At 49.7% G+C, this 19,440-nt stretch overlaps 1 protein-coding gene across 1 annotated transcript in view; it reads right to left on the minus strand.

Annotated features, from left to right (window-relative positions):
- Positions 1–4,263: 4,263 nt before the first annotated feature.
- Positions 4,264–19,440, minus strand: part of LOC144172572 (uncharacterized) — a 33,400-nt gene continuing 18,223 nt past the window's right edge. Inside the window, exons 2-3 of the mRNA XM_077701240.1 lie at positions 10,356–10,468; positions 4,264–4,592 (exon numbers count right to left, since the gene is read on the minus strand). Coding sequence (XP_077557366.1) covers positions 4,443–4,592; positions 10,356–10,468 — 263 coding nt within the window. The 3' untranslated portion in view covers positions 4,264–4,442. The remainder of the gene's footprint in view (positions 4,593–10,355; positions 10,469–19,440) is intronic.

Raw genomic sequence — 19,440 nt, forward strand, 5'->3', positions numbered from 1 at the left:
TCCAATCCAATCCAATCGAATCCAATCCAATGCCCTTCGCGAGAGAGTGTTATAGCGCCGAAATCGCTCCACCACATGAACGCGAACCGAACGCGGCGAGAGAGGGTGTTGCGAGCGGAGAGAAGGCGAGGAGGACGCGGGGGAGAGGGCACACCTGTGGCCGACGCTTGAATGAGTCAAGGATATAAGGCGCGTGCGTAACCTTCCATTCTGTGTCGGCTCCGTGGAGCAGTCGGTAAAGTGCCGTGTACCTTGCGTTCCGCCCGCAGAGTCGTGGGATCGAAACCTGGCGCCGGAAGGTATTATTTCTTTATATAGTGTAGGGTGCGGACTACGTAGTGATGCGGACTACGGACGCCAACGCGGGTGACATCGTGAGTTGAGTTACTAAAATGCTCTGCATTTAAAACGCACCATAGTCTGTCCAGTGACTCGGCTGATGAGACGTGTGCTGTCCTCGTTGTAATGGAGGCCATCTTTGCCTTACCCGACAGGTGGCCCTGCCTTGCTTCTGGTCCTGTGGCACCACATTTTCAGCCTCACGTGGGCAAGCACAATTGCAGTGCACACCTCAACACCTCTACTGGTTATCTCCGGAATGGAGCAGCCAGTGAGCTGTCCACACTGCCCAGACCATTCCAGCGAGAGGATATCCGTTATTCCCTCACAGTTGCCTTTTAGGATGTGATGGATACTGGCGCATGCAGGGTGTACTGTCTCTGGGTAGACGGGGCCTTTTCCTCGTATCCAGTGGCACAGTGTACAGCATCTGCCATCGTTGCTTTTCTTCCATATATAAACCCAGAGGCCGTCCAAGAGGCAGTGTCCGCCCTTAGTTCTCGGCCAGAACGCTCACATTTCAGTCTCCGACCGTCAGAATCTTCCTTTGCATGCTCTGTGGTGGGCACCCCCTCGGGTCTTGTCTCTTGACATCTCCTGTTCACAATTGACCATCCTCAGGACTGGCCCCTATTGTTTGGGTGCGGGCGTCTCCTATCTTGTTCATTTTTTTGGAACTGATACCGGCTCTTCAAGGGGTTGCTCATGACACCCGCCGACACTTCTGATCCAGGGTGTCGTATGTTGTCGGCTATACACAGCAGCATTGTGTGGCTTCTATGTCGACTCTCACCGCCAGCCATTGTGCAATATTTATGAGAAAAAAACCAAACATGAATGAAGCAATCCAAAAGTGCTGTAGAGTACAGTTAAACCTGGATGTAACCAAACTCTATCTAACGGATTCGTGTATTTAACAAAGTTTTTCCATTCCCCATTGCCAACGCCATTGAAGCCCATGTTTTTCCACCCTGTATGTAAAGACGTCGTGTAGGGTTAACCTCGATATAACGGAGTCACTAAGCTGATCACTCTTTGCTTTTATCACTTTTACTGAAAAATCAGCTGGAGAAATGCACTAATTTAGCGAATTCCACCGCTACTGTATGAAGGCAGCAGCTATGAAAACATCTAGAATCTCCTCAAAACAAAATTTGTCACGATGATGATGATGAACGGAACGCTAGTGCCATCCCGTGGTTAATGTAGCAATGTAGCAGCCACTTCTGGTTTTGTTTGTTTAGCGTGACGCCACAGCAGTTGGGGAAAGTAACTACACTTGACTTTTTTTTCACCCGAACTGTATTTTTATGTTTGAGTGCATCCTGTTCGATAATTATGTTTAGATTCGCCTATCAGTGTGTAATCGCGCATCTTCATGGCTATCTGTGGTATTAGTCCATCGGCACTGAGTTCTGTTGCCACTACACAAAAGCTTTTGCCTTTTGAAGATAAACTCGCAATTTTAAATGCCATCTCAGCCTGCGAGAAAAAAGAATGTCGCTGCCCGGTACAGTATCCGAACTGACACCCTCTCAACAATTTTGAGTGCGGGAAAGAGCATCAAATTCGCAAAATGGCGCCCTTTCAGCATACGGCGAAAGTGATACCTAAGTTTTGTTTGCGAATACAGGGTAAATCATCTGGCCTCTTTGGAGCGCCTACTAGTGCCTCTAAGGTCCTGTGAACGCAGCAGGTGCAACTCGCGCAGTTTTTCACTGTGAAATAATTGTTTGAAGGGCGAGTTCACTTTCACTGATGCCTGTCATTTTCGTTTCGTTTGTGCTTCATTCACGTGAGCCTTAACGCGAAACCTGCATGTAACGAAAAATTGCGAACTTTTATCAACTTCATTGCATTCAGATGTAACTGTACACTTATTCCCCAAAGTTCATTCACTTTGAAAGTGGAAGCCTTGGGCGTCTCATCAAACACAATAAGTGCACGTAGTCGCAGTCATTGTCCCCGCTGCTGGCAGCATCAACGTGAACGGTACCGAAGTGGCTGCAGCCATGGAAATGAATTAAACAGTGTTCGTGTGGGATTTGCCTTGTAAAGCTGGCTTTTTGTTTCAAATCATGTATGCAACGTAATTTTAGTGGAATATGTATTAATCTTCAGTCGGTTGATTCTTGTTATTTTGTTTTCATTATTTGTTTTTGTTCATGTATGCGCAGTTCAGTGCCTGAAGGATTTTGTGTTTGAGTTTGTTGTTGAAGATTTTTCCTGAGTTTCTTCTTTTCTCTCGTTAACCGTCTCCCTTCTTTCTTTTCCATTTGGGGAAAAGTATAACCCTACCTCTGGAAATGAAATCCTGCATATGCCACCACCTCCTTTAGTGCATAGTGCAGGGCCTTGTTGGATTGCGTTTGTAAGTGCAGTGCAGTGCAAAGCATGTATGGTCCAGCAGAAGGCTGTAATGATCGCACAGTAAAGAAAGTAACCAGCAATCACCAGTAGTAGTCTCATTCTGTTAATAATGAAAAGCCTTGGATGAGGAGTGAATTAGGAAAGTAGGGATGACTTTAAATGCAGTGACGAAAGCATGAGCTTTAAAAGTATAGTTTGTCATACGCACTGTGATGAAGTGTGTTTCTTTATTGCTTTTTGTCAGTCTTGGAAGTGGTATTATTGAGTGATACCCACAGTGCTGAAAGTATGCTGTTTTTAAGTGAATAATTGGCTGCTTCATGAAGTCTGTCTGGACCTTGTTGATGCGTTGATGGGGCCTATGACAGGAAGATTTCCACAGTTGTTGAAAGGAATGTGAAATTTTCATAAAAGGCAGAAGCAGGACAAGTGCGAAGGAAATGGTGGAGTGCGGTAAGTACACTGATATAATATGGCAATAGAGGCAGCTTTGAGGGAGGGTAAAGACGAAGGATTATTCGGGCTGGGGGAATGGGTGTGAGCAGTGCATGTGTGTTTGCTGCGCTGCTTACAGCAACAGCAGCTACTTTGCTGCGTGGCGTAGCAGTAGCGCCGTGGCCACGTGATACACTGCTCGAGTAGTTTATTAAAATCCTGGCTCTGGGTGACTATTTTCTTCTGAATGTGGGATTGAAGCAAAGATGCTTCAACAGTTAAAAAAGAAAGTACAGCTACAAATTGTTGAAATGACTTCCCTAGAGGGGCCTTGAAGACACAAAACAGCTTCTTTCAATTTCAAAGAACTAGCTTTTTGTAACTCTCGCAGCTACATTTCAGCCACGGAAGACATCTTGTTAACCGAAATGAACGCAAGGGATGCAAGAAATCTTTCAAATTCCATGCCACAGTGGTGTGTTATGGTAAATAGTTGGTTACTGGAGTCTGTTCACTGCACTTTAGCATTCGAGTAATATATAGGTTTGCAACCACCTGTGGCACATACAGGATTCTGAAACCGTAGAAAAACGCCAGAAAGTGAAGTGAACCTGTCTTTTATTTTGCAGTCGTGGCCCCTCTAAAGACCCATAAATAAACGTGTAGATGCACCATTGAAGGAATGTGTTAAAATGGCTTCAAGGAAACGCCTGTGGCTGAGGGGGCGTTTAATAATGCGACGTTAGGTAAAACGGCAGTCAGTACAATTGAGCAGGGACAGTAAGCCTTCTTACATGTGGTAGTGCAAAAGCATCGTCCTGTGGGTGCAACGTTTTCACGTTATGCTTCTCGTAGTACGGGGCAAATAAGGCATTTGCTTTAAATGTGGCTGAGCTGAGGTGCTATTTCGTTTAACAGGGAGGTCAAGGGATTTCGAAATAAAGAACTTTGAATGTTTGTATCATTTTTAGTAAATATCACAAACAAGAGGCCAATTTGTATGTTTCTATATATTATGTATTTCACTATTTCCTCCATGATGGCCACAAACTGAACATACATAGGCATCCATGAAAGAGAGAAAAAAAAAGAAAACACCACGCCTCAGTTCACATTGATCGGCCTCAGTTCACATTGATCGCTCTTTATTGCTCATGTGCTGGCAGGCAAAATGACTAAGTGGTTCTAGGTGGTGGGAGTGACAAGTTTCCTTGGCATGTTGCGAAAGGGGCCCACATTCTTTTTTTGAAAGCCTGTGTGTTCTCAGTTCTTTGCTCATATAGTTGGTTCTCCAACGTTCAAGTTGAAATGGGTGTTCTTGTAGCATGCTTGAAGGACGTACTCAAGAGCCCGGTATCTGAGCTAATATGTGGGGTGCACTTGCAGATTTTGCAGCCATTCTCCTCCACCACTGAGCATTCGTCCTGCGGGTCGACTTTGCACCTGACCTGGAAGGTGTGAGGGATGGATGAGCACCTTTGGTGATAAGCAGCTCTGGGTCCTTGATCAAGGGCCAAGTACACTAATGCTAGCTCTGTACCTTTCATAAATGAGGTGCACTACGCAGTGGAGCTAAAGCTGTTAGGCACTGTAAAACAACCACTGCAGTAAAATCAGTCACCTATGTCAAAGTGTCTAATAAAGGGACACTAATGGCTGAATAACTGTTTTGTTCAAAGATGACGTTTTAAGCAGCTCTCCCTGCTTATATTTGACAGTCAACAATACGCCGTTTGTTGAGAAATAAGTTATTACTGCTGCCACTTCTCACTTTTCAGTGGAATGAAAACTGAGACGATCCTCCCCCTGAGTGAGGTGCTGAGGCATATAATTTTATGTTTTCTAGCTGAGGTTCAATGTCCTTGGAAAAGTGCATCGGCAGCAAAAGTTGCCACTAGATTTATCTTATGTTTACGTGTCCCTGCCCCATTGGTCTTTATTTCAGTAAAGGCTGAACCAAGCTCCACCAATCCTGCGCTTCACCATTGAAGATTCGGGATGTCACAAATTGCAGTGCGAGAAAGTGTATGAGGCATCGATACCTGTTTTAGTATTTTTGGCATTCTTTGCATTAATGAGCTTGTCTTGCTGCTTCAAATGGTGTATTTCCATTCAGAAGATACAATCCACCAATAAAGGTGTTGAATATATGCTTTCGTGGCTTTTTAATCGTGATTGTGAACTGCTATGTGTCTTGACTGCTTCCTAGAAAGAATTTATTGAATGCATTGTAAAGCGCCACAACAAGAATGTCATCATTTCCTTATTTTTTTATAAGGGCAGCAAATGTGTCCACTAGAAGCGTTACCGGCTGACAACTGCAGCTTAAACATGAAGGTAGGACTGAAGCAAACTTATTTATGCAGATCACTTTTACACCAACATGATAGCGTTTTATATGATGCACAGCTGTTCGAAGAATTTTGTGCACGCAAGTACGGGTATATATCTAACTTATAAAACAGCGCTAGAAACAGGACTACAGAAAGGGCACACAGACAGGGCGCTGCGTAGTGCACCCTGTCAGCGCCCTGTCTGTGTGCCCTTTCTGTAGTCCTGTTTCTAGCGCTGTTTTATAAGTTAGTTATGTACCAACTGGCCCGCCTTCAATCAGTGTTACGGGTATATATTTCTAGTTTACTGTTAGTTTGGCAGCCAATTCAAGTTCTCGTGTTTGTAGTACGGTCCAATCTTCAGCAAGCTACACTATTTGAGCTTGAGCCCAATGGGCAACAGTCGGGTCGCAACGGGCCGTGAGTCGTCCACAGTGAGGTGTTACGAATCGGCCAACGCCGCCGTATTTTCCCGCATCAGCCACCACGTGCGCCCGCGTGTCGGTGAATCGTACTTTCGTGTCTCGCCATGCCGGGTCAGACACCTCGCTTTGCAACGCGCCTCCGGCGGTTGCCAGTGGCACGCCCAGATTCTTCACGGACGTGCGCCCCACAGACGTAAGGTGCCAGCGCGTCGGTGAGTCACGCCTTGACATGCCCGGCTCAGACGTTTCGCTATCGGCGCGATCAACATTCGATAGCGCGGCCCCGGCACCTTTCAAGGACTCTCTCTCCCCTCTCTCAGACTCCACGTGCTCCGAGGCTATGCATGACTCACGAACTATGGAAAGAGCGTTGTGTGTGTCTGTGATGTTCGTGGTGTGTGGCTACTTGTTCGCGTTTGACCATTGTTGCTTTTGGGTATAAATAGAAGCAGCCCAAACGATGAAAATCATTCCTGTCTGAACAGCGAATCCATGCGGTCGCTCTGCTCGAGTCCTGTATTGTAACCTCGCCCGTCGGGGTATTGTATGGTTTTTTGGCTTCGGCTCACCTCTCGCTATGAAGTAAACAGTTACGTTATCCTACTGCTCTGGACTTCTTCACGGCTGCAACAGCGGCTGGCCGCTTGCATCATACACGCTACCCCTCGTATGTCGGAGGCCACGGAGATCGGATCAGGTGCCCCCGCCCGGTTGCAACAGAGGTCTCTCCTCCTCCCCACAGCCGAACGGGCATAGCAGTGGTGAGAGGGTGATGCCTGCCTGCCCCCCCTCCCCTTTTAAATGCACGTATAAAAATGGCCAGGGGGAGATAGACAGCTCGTGAGGGGAGAGGAAAGGCATGGAGGGGAGCATGAAGTGGGTCTGTAACCGTACTCTCTCCATAGACAGCGATGCGTTGCTGCGTGACACAGAGTTTGGGAAAGCCTGCTTGCAAGGCCAGGGTTCCAAAGGTTGCGATTTTACGTGCGCAATTGCTGGAGTACTATCTAAGGAACGTCCTCCCAAAAAAATTGTTTAAAATAGTTGAGTACTAGCAGTGTTGTCCCTTAGATAAAAGGGCCAGAAATAATGCCTGGAGCTTTCACCCTCTCTTCACGCCTCCAAAGCATTGTGGAAGCTGTGACGTCAGCGCCCCGGAAAAGCGTTGTGCTGCAGAGCACGAAGACTCGATTCTCGGCCGCGGCGGCCACTGTTTAGATGCAGGCGAAAAGCAAAAATAATTTTTACGATCTGTCCGCGCACGTTAAACACCAAGAGGTGGTCAAAATTAATCCGGAGCCCTCCACTACAGCGCACCTCATCGCCTGCGTTACGTGAGCGCGTTAAACCCCCACTATCAATCACCGCCGTTTCTCATGTTTGTAGTACGGCCCAATCTTCAGCCAAGCTACACTATTTGAAGATATTGCAAAAAAACCAGTTTGCTTCCACTTTCTCGAGATAGATGACCAGTGCTGGTGCTTCTTGCATGCAGGCCCCCAGTTATTCAGTGACCGCTTTACGAAGGCGCGCTGACGACGATCCCCAGCGCAAATTTTCTCCCGCCATATCACTCCCTTTCACGCATTGGTAAACTAATTTTCAAGAATTGTCCTGCCTTGGCGGGAGGGGTGGGGGGGGAGCCACTTGGGCGGTGTAGACCACTGTGCAGGTAGCTGCTTGCCGCGGTGGTGCGTGTAGCGGCGTTTCTGCCTGCAGAGACGCGTCGTGTTTTAGATGCGAAGCATCTCATGCTTGGGGCTGTGTCCCTCCCTCCCTCGTTGTCGTTGTCCGCCGTCCGCACTCTACTGCGCATGCGCGTCTCTTCAGCCCCGTCAGCGTTTGGGCTGACGTCAGCGCAGTTCACTATACTAAAAAGATATAGTTACGCGGCGCCCGGTTTCGATCCCACGACTCTCTGGCCGCAATGGTAGGTACGTGGCGCTCTTCCCACTGCAAACGAAGACGGGAGCTGTTGCTACGAACGCGCCTTATGTCCTTCACTTATTCAAACTACGTCAAGAAGGTACTGATACAACGAAGGCACACGAAGCTGAACTTCAACGGAAACGACGAACTGAAAACTAATGGGAACTTATCGGAACATACTACTACTAATGGGAACATACTACTCAGGGTTCCCCTACGGGAAGATGGGGTAATTTTTTTCGTCCTTATGCATTTCGTGTAATCGACGTGCTGTACCTATCAGCGCTCGTGTGACGGATGGCGACGATCGGCATTCGTCCCTACATACATCCGCCGTGCCGGAGTGTAGCTCGCATCCTCTGCCCGTATCGCCGAAACGTGCACCGGCGGCTTCCGCCAAAGCCGTGAAAGCTGATTGGCTGCCTGCAGCATTTTAAGGAACCCGACAACAGCGGCACCGTAGTCTTCAGCGCCAACTGCGTCATAGAGGATACGCCAATGCCATCCTCGGAGCGTTTTGCTGCTCGCGTCTGATAGAGGAACTCTACCGTCTGACTTCCGTCGGCGTCTCCTGGCGGCGACGCGAAAAAGTGTTGCACAGCACAATTCACCCCACCACCATCTGCGAGATAGGTTTATTAGCTAAACACCGCCTAATTGGTCAAATTGGCTCTTTCTTTTCTTGACTTTGGTACTCTCCAGCGTTCGTTTCGCGTCGCTCAAAGCTACGCCAGTGCGCTCTTGAATGGTTGCGATTCACGCGTGAAGAACGAAAGAACGATTTTAGATTCATTTCATTTATTGTCACCTTAGAAGCCCGAAGGCATTACATAAGGGGGGGGGGCAATAATAACAGGTTGAATAAAGTACACAGTGAACACCGAAGAATTCAAGGCACAGCAAAAATCGTTACAAAATTTCAAAAGAAAAAAATAATAAAAAAAATCAATGTACACGGTACACTGAGGCAAGCTGAAAGACAGAGTAAGCTTAAACAAAGGCGAGCATATACAATAAAAGAGGAGCTGGGCAGCAGGGCATACACATATGCATTCGTTTACAAGATGGAGCAACAGAAGAAAAATTTACGGAGTACAAAATTTTGGAGGGTGGAGTGGGGGTGATTGGCGAGCGATAAAATGAGAAGGGAATTACTGTATGTAGTGATTAAGCTTATTGCGAAAGGTTGTGCGGTTTGAATAGGTAGCGATTTCGTTAGGCAACTTGTTCGAAAGTATGATAGAATGTGGAAAAAAGGAGTTATTCATAGCTGAAGTGCGACCAGCGATGCGCTCTATTGGGTGACTGTGGTTTAGGCGGGATGCCGTGCTCGGAGGAGGTTTTAGCAAAGGGTGCCTCAGTCGTGTGTGGTAAAAGAAACAATGGAGTAAGCAAAGACGGGAGATGGTTCGACGCGAAGCTGGCAAAGGGAGGGAATAAGTGTTTAAGGGCACTCACGCTAACGTTGTTAGAATATTGATTACATATAAAGCAGGCAGCTCGGTTCTGGACAGCTTCTAATTTGTTTGTAAGGTTTGCTTGTGAAGGGTTCCAAATGGAAGAAGCGTATTCGAGCATGGGTCTGATGAATGTAAGGTAAGCTAGAAGCTAGAGGGCGCTCGCATCGCGGAGCTCGGGCGGAGTAGCGGAGAGTGAGTGGAGAGGAGGAGCGCGCTCGGGCGTGTGAGGGCGCTCGCATCGCGGAGCTCAGCGGAGAGCTCGCGCGCGGGGCGGGGGTGTTGCTTAAATGCGAATGCATTTCTTAGTCGGTGGTTGTCGTGCTTTGGCCGGCGTGCGCCTAGCAACAGCTGTGGCGCGCCTCGGGCGGGAGTAGCGGAGGGCAAGGGGAGAGGAGGAGCGCGCTCGGCGTGTGAGGGCGCTCGCATCGCGGAGCTCGGGCGGAGTAGCGGAGAGTGAGTGGAGAGGAGGAGCGCGCTCGGGCGTGTGAGGGCGCTCGCATCGCGCAGCTCGGCGGAGAGAGCTCGCTCGCGGGGCGGGCGTGTTGCGCGGGTCTATCTCTCCTCTCCGCGTACCCTCTCTCCGCTCGCTGTGCTCGGAAAAATATATATAAATGCAGTGGAGCGCGCGCCTCTCTTCGTGACTGCTTGCCGCAGCGCACTCATCGGTGCACCCAATGCATTCGCATTTCCGCACGATCCCCTTCGGGGAGGTGGGGGGAGTTTTTTTGTGCACTCTTGGTTGCGAAGTTCAGAAGAAGACGAAGTTCACTAAAACAGCGCAAAAGGAAAAACATCGTGGTACTCGTCGTTTTGAATTTTTCGGATTTGGCTACTGCTGGCACGTGACGGCAGCTGCTGAAGCCACTTTAAGAAACGGCTAACACCAGTTTTTTTAGAAAACAATATTTCTCATAGCGTTTTCGTTAAAAAAAAACCTACTTAACCCTTTTTAAGACGTTTTCCTCTATGTTAAAAACTTCTACAATAAGAGTGCATTTCTCTTTTTTGTCATTTTGTCACAAATTCCATTCTTGAACGAGGAAAGGCAGTTGTGCGTATATTACCTTGTGGCAGGCGGTGGACGGAACCTCTTCGTGGCACAGGCAGGCTGGGCAGCCGTTCTCGTCATTCGTCAACTCGCACTTGCAGCTTCTCTCGGGTGTCGGGCAGGTGGTGGCTGAAAAAATAAAAAAATAGAAATAGTACATACGTGAAAAACTAAGTGCGTGTTGCCTTGACCAATAAATAGGCCTCTTTAGTTATTTAAAAATACGGCCGTCTTCGCAAGCATGCGATGCGAAGACGGAAGCAGCAGAGCTGGTGGTATTCACTTGCTTTAACTTTGCTTTTCTTAGGTCTGCCATTTTTCGGTAGATGGGAAACTGATGCCGCCGAGCGCACGCCGATAGGAGAACGCCCGCACGTCAGAACTGACGTCATCACTGGGTGCAGCCTGTCCCCCACGCCCCAAGCGCGCCTCCACACCCGAGCATCTGCGCCGCGACGCGCGCTCCCCACACCTGCTCGTCGGCTCCTTGCCTCCTCGCCTCTTGCCCTAGCACTTCTTGGCCGAGCATTTTTCTGCTCTCCGCTTGGCTACGGCTATTGCGGGCGAAGCCAGGGGCGGTTGAAACACAGGCTTAAACAGCTCCGCGGTAACTTAAATCACTGGCTGCAAATCTGGCCTTTTTTACAAACGCTTACCTCCAGGCCAGTGTGAGGCACCGCGAAATAGGTCACTTGGTCATTATTACTAAAAGAAATCTAACCCTTTGTGAATTACTTTTTAGTGCCACGCAGCACTTTGGCGCCCGGTACAGGGGCTTGGCGCCGGCGAAGGCGGCGGTGTTTGCGTAACCGAGCGAGCGAACCAGACACCCAAGCAGGAAGAAAACGGAGGAGCAGCGTCTGGCGAAAGAGAGGAGGAGGACGGCGCTCACTGGGAAGGCGTAATCTCCCAGCGCGTCACCACGGATCAGTATCTCGATCCCTGCCTCCCCCTCACACTTTCGCTAGTCTCCTCCTCCGTTTGTGGCTCATCTAAACCACGTGATGTTTGTGCGGGAAGTTCAAACACGATTTGCAACAACACGCTGGGCGGCAGCGAAACTCTGCGAGATGACGGCAGAGTTGCGCGCGCCACCGTTCGTTCACTGATCACGCAATCACTTTCCGAGCCGCAGCAGATATGCGCCGTAACTGAGAAGACTGCAGTTCGCGCTGCGCACAAATTTCGCTTTAGGGAGTAGAGAAATCATCATGTCTTTTTTTTCTCAGGAAATAAGGAAATTGGGGCAGCTTTGCACTAATGGCCTGAACACTGCAGGGCAAACAGCGAAGCTGGCGGTCCCACTTAGCTCATTCTGGATTCGGCTAGTTTGCGCGCGGTTATGACTGTAGCCTTCGCCAAGTCTTCGGCAAGGTGTCGTCGTTAGTCCACCCCCTCCCCCTAAAGAGCAATGAACATTCGGTCATGAAAGTTTGTACAATGTACGCGTACCCGCCATCTTTCCAGTGAAGCTCCGAGAGTTACAGAGGGCGCAGCGGGACGAGCGTTTGTTCCAAATTTTTGAACTCCTTCGGGGCCACTGTTCGGCTGGTGTAGTTCGGCGTATAAGACGCCAAAAAAATCCTGGGCCATCTCCACTACCATGGAACCTGGGGAGGGGAGAAGCATGCAGTGTTCAAAGATCGTAAGCCTCTCTCTTGCCACACGGCGCGCGCTGATTGGGTGCCGGTGAAGCGCCGGTGGGAGGACCAATCACGCGCTTGCTGAGGCGGCGTTGCCCTCTCCAGCGTTGAACCGAATTTTAACGGGCCCTAGGCAGGGTTCCAAAGGTTGCGATTTTACGTGCGCAATCGTTGGAGTACTATTCAAAGAATGTACTACGCAAAAAATTGCGCCCACCTCCCCGAGAGGGGAACCCTGTGTAGATCCGACACATCGTGGGGTTCACTTGGCGTTTCTGTTGGATTGATTCTGAAATCGCGTGAAACGTGTCGGGAACGCGTATGATTATTATGTTTTATTATTATTATTATGTTTTATTGGCCAATCTTGGTCAATCTCTCTAAGTGCTATGCTTGGGGCTTCGCTGTCGCAACGACCTTTACTCCATCATTGTTGCTGTAAGTGGGAGCTTCTTTTCTTTCATTGCAAGTGTTAATCATTGCCCCATCATGCGTTGTATCAGTAGCTTCTTGACGTAGTTTGAATGAGTCAAGGATATAAGGCGCGTTCGTAGCATTTGATTCTGTCTCGGTTTCGTGGCGCAGTGGGAAGAGCACCATGTACCTCGCCTTCCGCCCGCAGGATCGTGGGATCGAAACCGGGCGCCGCTAACTAATATTTTTTTATAGTGTAGGGGGAGGGGTGTGGACGGACAACGCCGTATGGAGGGACAAGGCGAGTGAATGAGATGCAGTCGCATCTAAAATGGTTTAAAAGCGTTCAGTATTAGCCGAGTTATCGTTCATAAAAAAGGGCCCGCAATAAGGAGGCCTGGCGCATTCACCCGTTTACCATGCTTGTACCGCGCCTACAAAGCACTGTGGAAGGTGGGACGTCACCGGCCAGGCGCAAGACCACCTAGAGAAACAGGGCTGGTTCGAGATGCGCGCAGCCATTGGCTCCGCTGGGCGGTACGTCACGCTTTTTTTTAAGCAGACGACGGCCAAGCTCCGCCTACTACAGCCGCTACCGCTCAGCGGGGCCGGTCGGTGGTCGGCCCGCACGGCCCGTATTGAACTGCAACTGTTGCTCGTGCGCCCGCGTCGGCACACCAGTTTCATAATATCGGAAACAAGCGCTTGAAGGCCAGATAGAAGGGCTCCAAACGCAACATGCTCGCTCACGACAATAATTGAAGACTGCCACCGACGACAATAGCGGCCCGCTAGCGTTTCTGCATGCGGCGGCTGGTCCACCGAGGTCGGAGAAAAGGCTTAGCATCGCCGCAGTTATTCGGACACCGCTTTGCAAGACGCGCCGACGACCATCCCCAGCGCAATCTTTCACTGCACTATCACCCCTTTCACGCATTTATGAACGAATTTTCAGCAATAGTCTAACTATGGCGCGCAGTGACAAGTTTTAATTGCTGCCATGTATGTCGTATCGTGCATAGACCGCACAGAGGGCTCCTTGCCGACCGTGCAGGCAGATGCTTGCCGCGGTCGCGCATGTTGCGGGCGTTTTTGTCTGCAGAGACGCTCCGCTCCGTATTTTTCAGCGTTATTCATACCTTGTAAACGACGCGCTATATCTACAAACTCAGTTAAGCTCGAGGGACGGACGGCGACGATCGACACTCTCCCCTACTCAAATACGCCGTGCCGCCGGCGCAAGAGCGCCGCGCGCACCCGCCTTTCCCCCAGAGCCGGGAACGCTGATTGGCTGCAGCATTTAAAGGGGCCCACCAATAGCGACGCCGCACTATTCAGTGCTTCGTGCGTCACAGAGGCTGCTTCTACTACTAAGTGGTTCAGGTGAAAAGGAAAGGAAATACACTCGGGATATTATTGAGCCCAGCAGGGGGCTCACCTGAATACAACCCAGTGCGGGGAAGGGGGGGGGGGAGGAGGAGGAGGGGGATCACAGAGGCTGCGTCACAAGCAATCTGCCACACGTCAGACGGCGGAGGTGTGGCGGCGAGGAAGCGGTAGGCGAGCCAGGAAAAGAAGAAAGGACCTTTGTTGCGTGTTTACGAGGCCCGTGCTTTACGCAGATGTGTAATATTTGGTATACGTTGTCGTGAAGGTGTACTCCAGTGGTTGTGCTTTTGAAATGGCGACCTTCAGAAGCCTATCTAGGGCCAATTTCAGCTATTTGAATGCCCCATCTGCTCCAGTTTAAGTGGGAGGGTTCAACGCGAGCGCAGTGCAATGCCCGTGCATCACCCTGGGGGCTCGTCATCACAGATAATTTATTAAATCTTGCTACAGCTTGGACCCGCTGTAGTTAGCTACTACATGGGTCGACAGGACATAGTATATACGCAATGCGCTGCAGAGCAAAGAAAATGGGGATTAATGAGGCCCGGTACCAGGGAAGAATGCCTTGTGTTGCTTCGATCGACCACCCGACCTGATCAGGCCTAGCGTCGTGAGCTGGTCAGTACTTGAGAGTAACACAATTATAACTGCTTCTTCTGCTTGTGCTGGGCGATTGTGACGCGGAAAGAGAGCGTTCTACAAATCTTTCAATCATGTTAGTTTATTTTGAACAGGTTTTATTCATTATACACTTTTCTTAGTACGCGTGACGTTGTGGCGCGAGGCGTTTGAAAACGGGTGTCCCAAAATTTTACTAGTACAGCGACTATATGAGTTGATGACGACGGGAGACGCCGACAGCCCGAGTCCCTAAGGGGTTTCTTTTTTTTCTTTTTCTTTTTTTTCATTCATTCATTCATTTTTATTTCCTTAAGGACCCCACTGGGGGGCATTACATAAGGGCCCCTAATAAGGAGTTGCTTTTAGAGAGGCCATGCAGACAACACACAAGTTTGGTTCATTCGAAAGATTGCCTCGTTAGAATCACACTGACACAAATTAGCTATATAATTAGGAAGAAAGGAAATGGACATGTGACCAACTAGCTCATTTCCCGCACCAGAAATTATGATGTCATGTGTGCCCAGCTGTGCGATTGGCTGAGGTTAGCAATTAGGCACGGCTTAAGCTTGGCCGACGAGCTATTTGCGCCTTAATGTAATGCATATTCATTTTACAGCAGTAAAAATGGTGCTGTAAACAATGAAAGTTACGAAAATACACGTACCGATGCGGACTTCTGTTGGTACTAAGCGCACTATACTGGTTTTAGCTCTAGAGCAGTCTGCCGCTTTGAAGTTGTCTTACAAGACACTGGCCGATTGGCGTGAGCGACGTTGTCTTAGCGATCCTGTTTGTCGAGGATACCCCATGTTTCACGAAACGATTACTTTCTACAGTAACAAAAACAAGCCAGGTGCGAATACGCTCAAAACAAAGCAACGGCGGACAACGGACCGTGGATGAGTGCGGTAGCGCCATCTGGGAGGACTGACGGCAAGCAAGGCTGCACAGCTGAATGACGCAGTCGAAGTTCGTTTGAATATGCACTTATGACTTTATTTCTGACGTCCCGAAAGCACACGATTTGGCGGGAGAATCGAAATTTCAACCTAAATTAATTAATTTCTTACTGAATATGGCGCCATTTTCAGCCGGACAAGTGCTGGGGGCACCATAAAACACGAAATCTTTCGAATAAAGCAAACTGGTATTTTGTCTGCACGGCCCCTTTAACGTCGCTTACAGGAGTCTTGGCTCCTTAAATTTGGCCTTAATTCTTGTCTTCGCACCGTCAGAACGGCACAACTCGTCGCAATAAGCGATCGATAGAGCGAGCCACCCTGCGACGCGTTCCCAAATCTGTACTTGTACCAGTTGTAACGCGCCTCCGACAGGCTTCGAGCCCCGCCCGCTCGGCGAGGTTTTGCTGCGCACGTTCTTCGGGCCAACCACCAGCTTGACCAGCCCAGGCACGAGCCAATCGACTAATACTGCATTATGGTCATCGGATCATCTTTACCTTTTTCCGCATTGTGGAAAGTTTAGAAATTCTTCCGGACACTCTAGGCCGACATGTACCTATATATTTATATCCCCTAGAGTAGCACACTTGCCCAACTATGTGACGAAGGGGCGGCTGGAGTGGTGGAGAATGAAAAATGAGTAGTAGATGAGAGCAAGGGGCAAGTAAGCAGATAAAATTGAGGACAGCTGAAGAACGGGGATGAAGGGAGAAAACTGCTGAAGGTTGGTGAAATTCGTAGGTACGTATAAAGGAAAATTCGATCCACTGGGGGAGAAGACGAAGAGAGGGGATTGCTCAAGTCGATACACTTGGCAGGGATGTGTCCCGTCTGCAGAGTCCAATCGCTAACTCCCCATTCGACTTGTTTCTTTTCTTTTTGGAACTTCACACTGACACATTACCATCACTAAAGTTTTTATTGCTCCTGTAAGTGCGATGATGATGGTGGTGCTGAAGAAAGCGTTCTATATTTGCATTACAAATTCGTGGTCGCACCCCTATTCTGTGAGTGAATGACTTCCTTCCAACATTTGTATGAATGGTGTCAACTGTGAGAGCGGTTGCTGGCGCATTTAGAGTGCTACGAACAGTGTACGATTTTTCCTTACGCAACCAAACAAATACTAGCCTCATTTATTACACATACTATGAATATGTTCGGAGCGGACAAAAAGTTGTTACCTAAAATACGAGGTGTTTGATTAAAGGATTCCGTGGTGAAATTCGAGTTCTTCCGACTCTCTGATACAAGAAGTTACCGGCTTCTGTGAAAAACTATTCAGCCGACGGTAACCGCACTCAGCCGGCAATACGCAAAAAAGAAAAAAGTCCCCCGCATTTCCCCGAGGGGGAGAATGTGAAAGTGCGAATGCACGGTTGTCGGCCCGCTTGCGGCGTTTGCGCTCGGCACCCGCAGCCCACCGCCTCGCCGCCTTCTCTTCCATCTCTTCCATCGGGTTTGTAGTATCACGTGTACACCACGCAGTTATCAAGCCGCTATAACGCCGCTGAGTCGCCAACGCAACGCCGCTGACGACGTAGTTTGAATGCATTAAAGATATAAGGAGCGTTCCTAACTCTGAAATCAGCGTGGCTTCCGTGGCTTAGTCGGTAGAGCGTCGCGCTGCGGCCGCAACGTCCTCGGATCAAAACCGGGCGTCGGATGCTGTTATTTTTTTATATAGTGTAGTGGCCTGGCTGGCGCGCCGAGAGACAGCTACGCCGAGCAGGAGACCGTTGCTACGCACGCTCTCTCTCCTCCTCCGCGCCGTTGCTAGGGGAGAGGGGGAGCGCGGACGGCGGACGAGTGATTCAGGGTCCGCTATAAAGTGCATTCGCACTTAAAAAACGAAATGTTGGCACGCGTAGCATCTGAGTAACCGAGAATGGAAATCAAGCAAATTGTGCCCTTAGGCTTTGAATAATCACAACCATCCCTACCACCATTATGACCAACCATTGTCTTCAGGCCCCGAACTTCAAAACACTTCCCAAGCGCGTGGTAGAGGAATCGGATACATTGTTGAACTTGTTGATAGGCTAAAAGATACCAAACCATCCTTATTTACCCCCAAAACACGCAGCAAAAGAACATGCGTCAGATAGAAGTCGCAAAGAATATTTCGCAGATAAAATTAGCACGGGGGGGTCTCGAACCCCTGCCATCCGCGTGATAAGCTAGTGCTCTACCCGTAAGCCAGCAAGACCGATCAGCGTTGCCGCGTTACCTGATGCTCAAAGAATAAAACGAGTGTTTTAAAAGAAATATTACATGGTGGAGGCAGTGGGGGTGCGTCCAGGCGGCCAGGTTACCGTATTTTTGGCTCGTGTATCGCCTCGCGTATTCTTTGGATGCCAAACGCATCGCCCGCTTCACAATGAGACTGAGTGAGACGCCTGTATTGCCCACATGTCGAAAGGTGGGTCTCCGAGCTTAACCGGGATCACCCTACCATAACTGAATTCGAGAGCGGTTTGTGCCTGGTTGCCAAGGCAGCCGATGCTCGATATTGCCGAAGTAGGGGCGCTCTGGCCAGCGTTAAAAAACCAGGAATCGCGGTGGAGCAGGTTTTGCCATCGTTGCCGCTTTCCACTACTGGTCGCCCCGAGGCTACTCCTCGCCCCTAGATTAACTGGTCACGTGACTAGAGCACTGTGGAGGCTAGCAATTGGAGGAGAGAGGCCGGAGTAGATGGAAAGGTCTTGGTTGGCCGCTAGGGGCTGATGCGTTTGGCATTGAAAAAATACTGGAGTATATGGTCACACAGGCTTCCGAAGTTCGTCTTGTGAACGCTGCGCCGCCTTCATGGCGGCGCTCACCTGCGGCCGTCGTGAAACCGCGAGTCTCGCCTCGACGCCTTCGCTTCGGGATTTGTTATTAAGAGCAGAGCTGATTAAGCTTTTCCTTCTGCCGTAGAGCGTTGCCAGAACACTCATTTCAGTCGAGTGCATCTGAGCGTGTGCCTCGTGAGGATTGGTTGGTTGGTTGGTTGGTTCCCTATGATATGGCGCGTAGGCGCTAGCGCCCGGCGTCGCCCGGGCTTGCGCGTGCGCTCGCGCCACATAAGGAGCTCGCAAAAAAATACCAAGAGAAAATGCCGAGCGCACGCTCACGTGCGCTCCGAGGAGCGCACGGTGTCGGCCAGCTCGACCTTCGAAAACACTCTGCCCAGAGCTCGTGGCGTGATCTCGCGCGCTGTTCACATGCGTTTACGCCTGAATTGGGGAGCATGCAGTTTCTTAGTATGGTGAGTACAGACGCTTAGTTCGCGCTTGAGACGCCGACTTCACCAAGACGGTTGCAACGGGTTCCAGCGCGTGCTGACGCGCTCCTCTTCGGTAGAGATGTGAAAGCTTGCGCACAAAACGATCCGGACTTGCCAGCCATGGAGGACATCAGCGGCAAGTTCAGAAATCCGTGTCAGGTGCAACAGCCGGGTCTCCGACGAAGGGAGAGGGGCCGGCTGCTAGGCTGCTGCTCCAGCTTTGTGTGGCCAGTGCAAGCTGCGACAATTTTACGGGCGAAGCCTTGGCTGGGGCTGTTGGCGTCTCCTGTCGCCATAGTCATCGGAATCGTTGTGTCATGTAGTAACGGTACTAAAACACCGGGGAACTCGTTTACGCCTCGCGCTAGAACGAAACGCGCAATGAAAAAAAAAACCGGTACACTCGTTTACGCCTCGCGCGAGAGAGCTTCGTTCTTCAATGGCAAAGACTTTTACAGCAAAGCAATATACCTCTAAATCCCAATCGTTTCATTTCCGTTGGTAAAAACGCCAAGGCCACAAGAATACACTGATATTCGCCCCTCCCCAGGTTTTACGTTAGTGGAGATAGTCCGGCATCTTCTTTTTTGTAACCCGATCACCAGGCAGATGCTCGGGACGTCACTCGCGCAACTCTTCGGCCAAGGACTCCTTGATGATGACGATGATGACGATAATGACGATGATATATTTTTTAGCGAGTTTGGCACAAGCTGTTTCCGAGAGGCCATGAAGTTTTTCAACTTCTAGCGCCAGATGCCATAGTCATTGCGGCCCGTGCCTTCATGAGCTCCCGCAGTA

The sequence above is a fragment of the Haemaphysalis longicornis genome, unplaced genomic scaffold (genome assembly GCF_048455015.1).
Source record: "Haemaphysalis longicornis isolate Haplotype H1 unplaced genomic scaffold, Haemaphysalis longicornis Haplotype H1 scaffold_240, whole genome shotgun sequence".
Lineage (NCBI taxonomy): Eukaryota > Metazoa > Arthropoda > Arachnida > Ixodida > Ixodidae > Haemaphysalis > Haemaphysalis longicornis.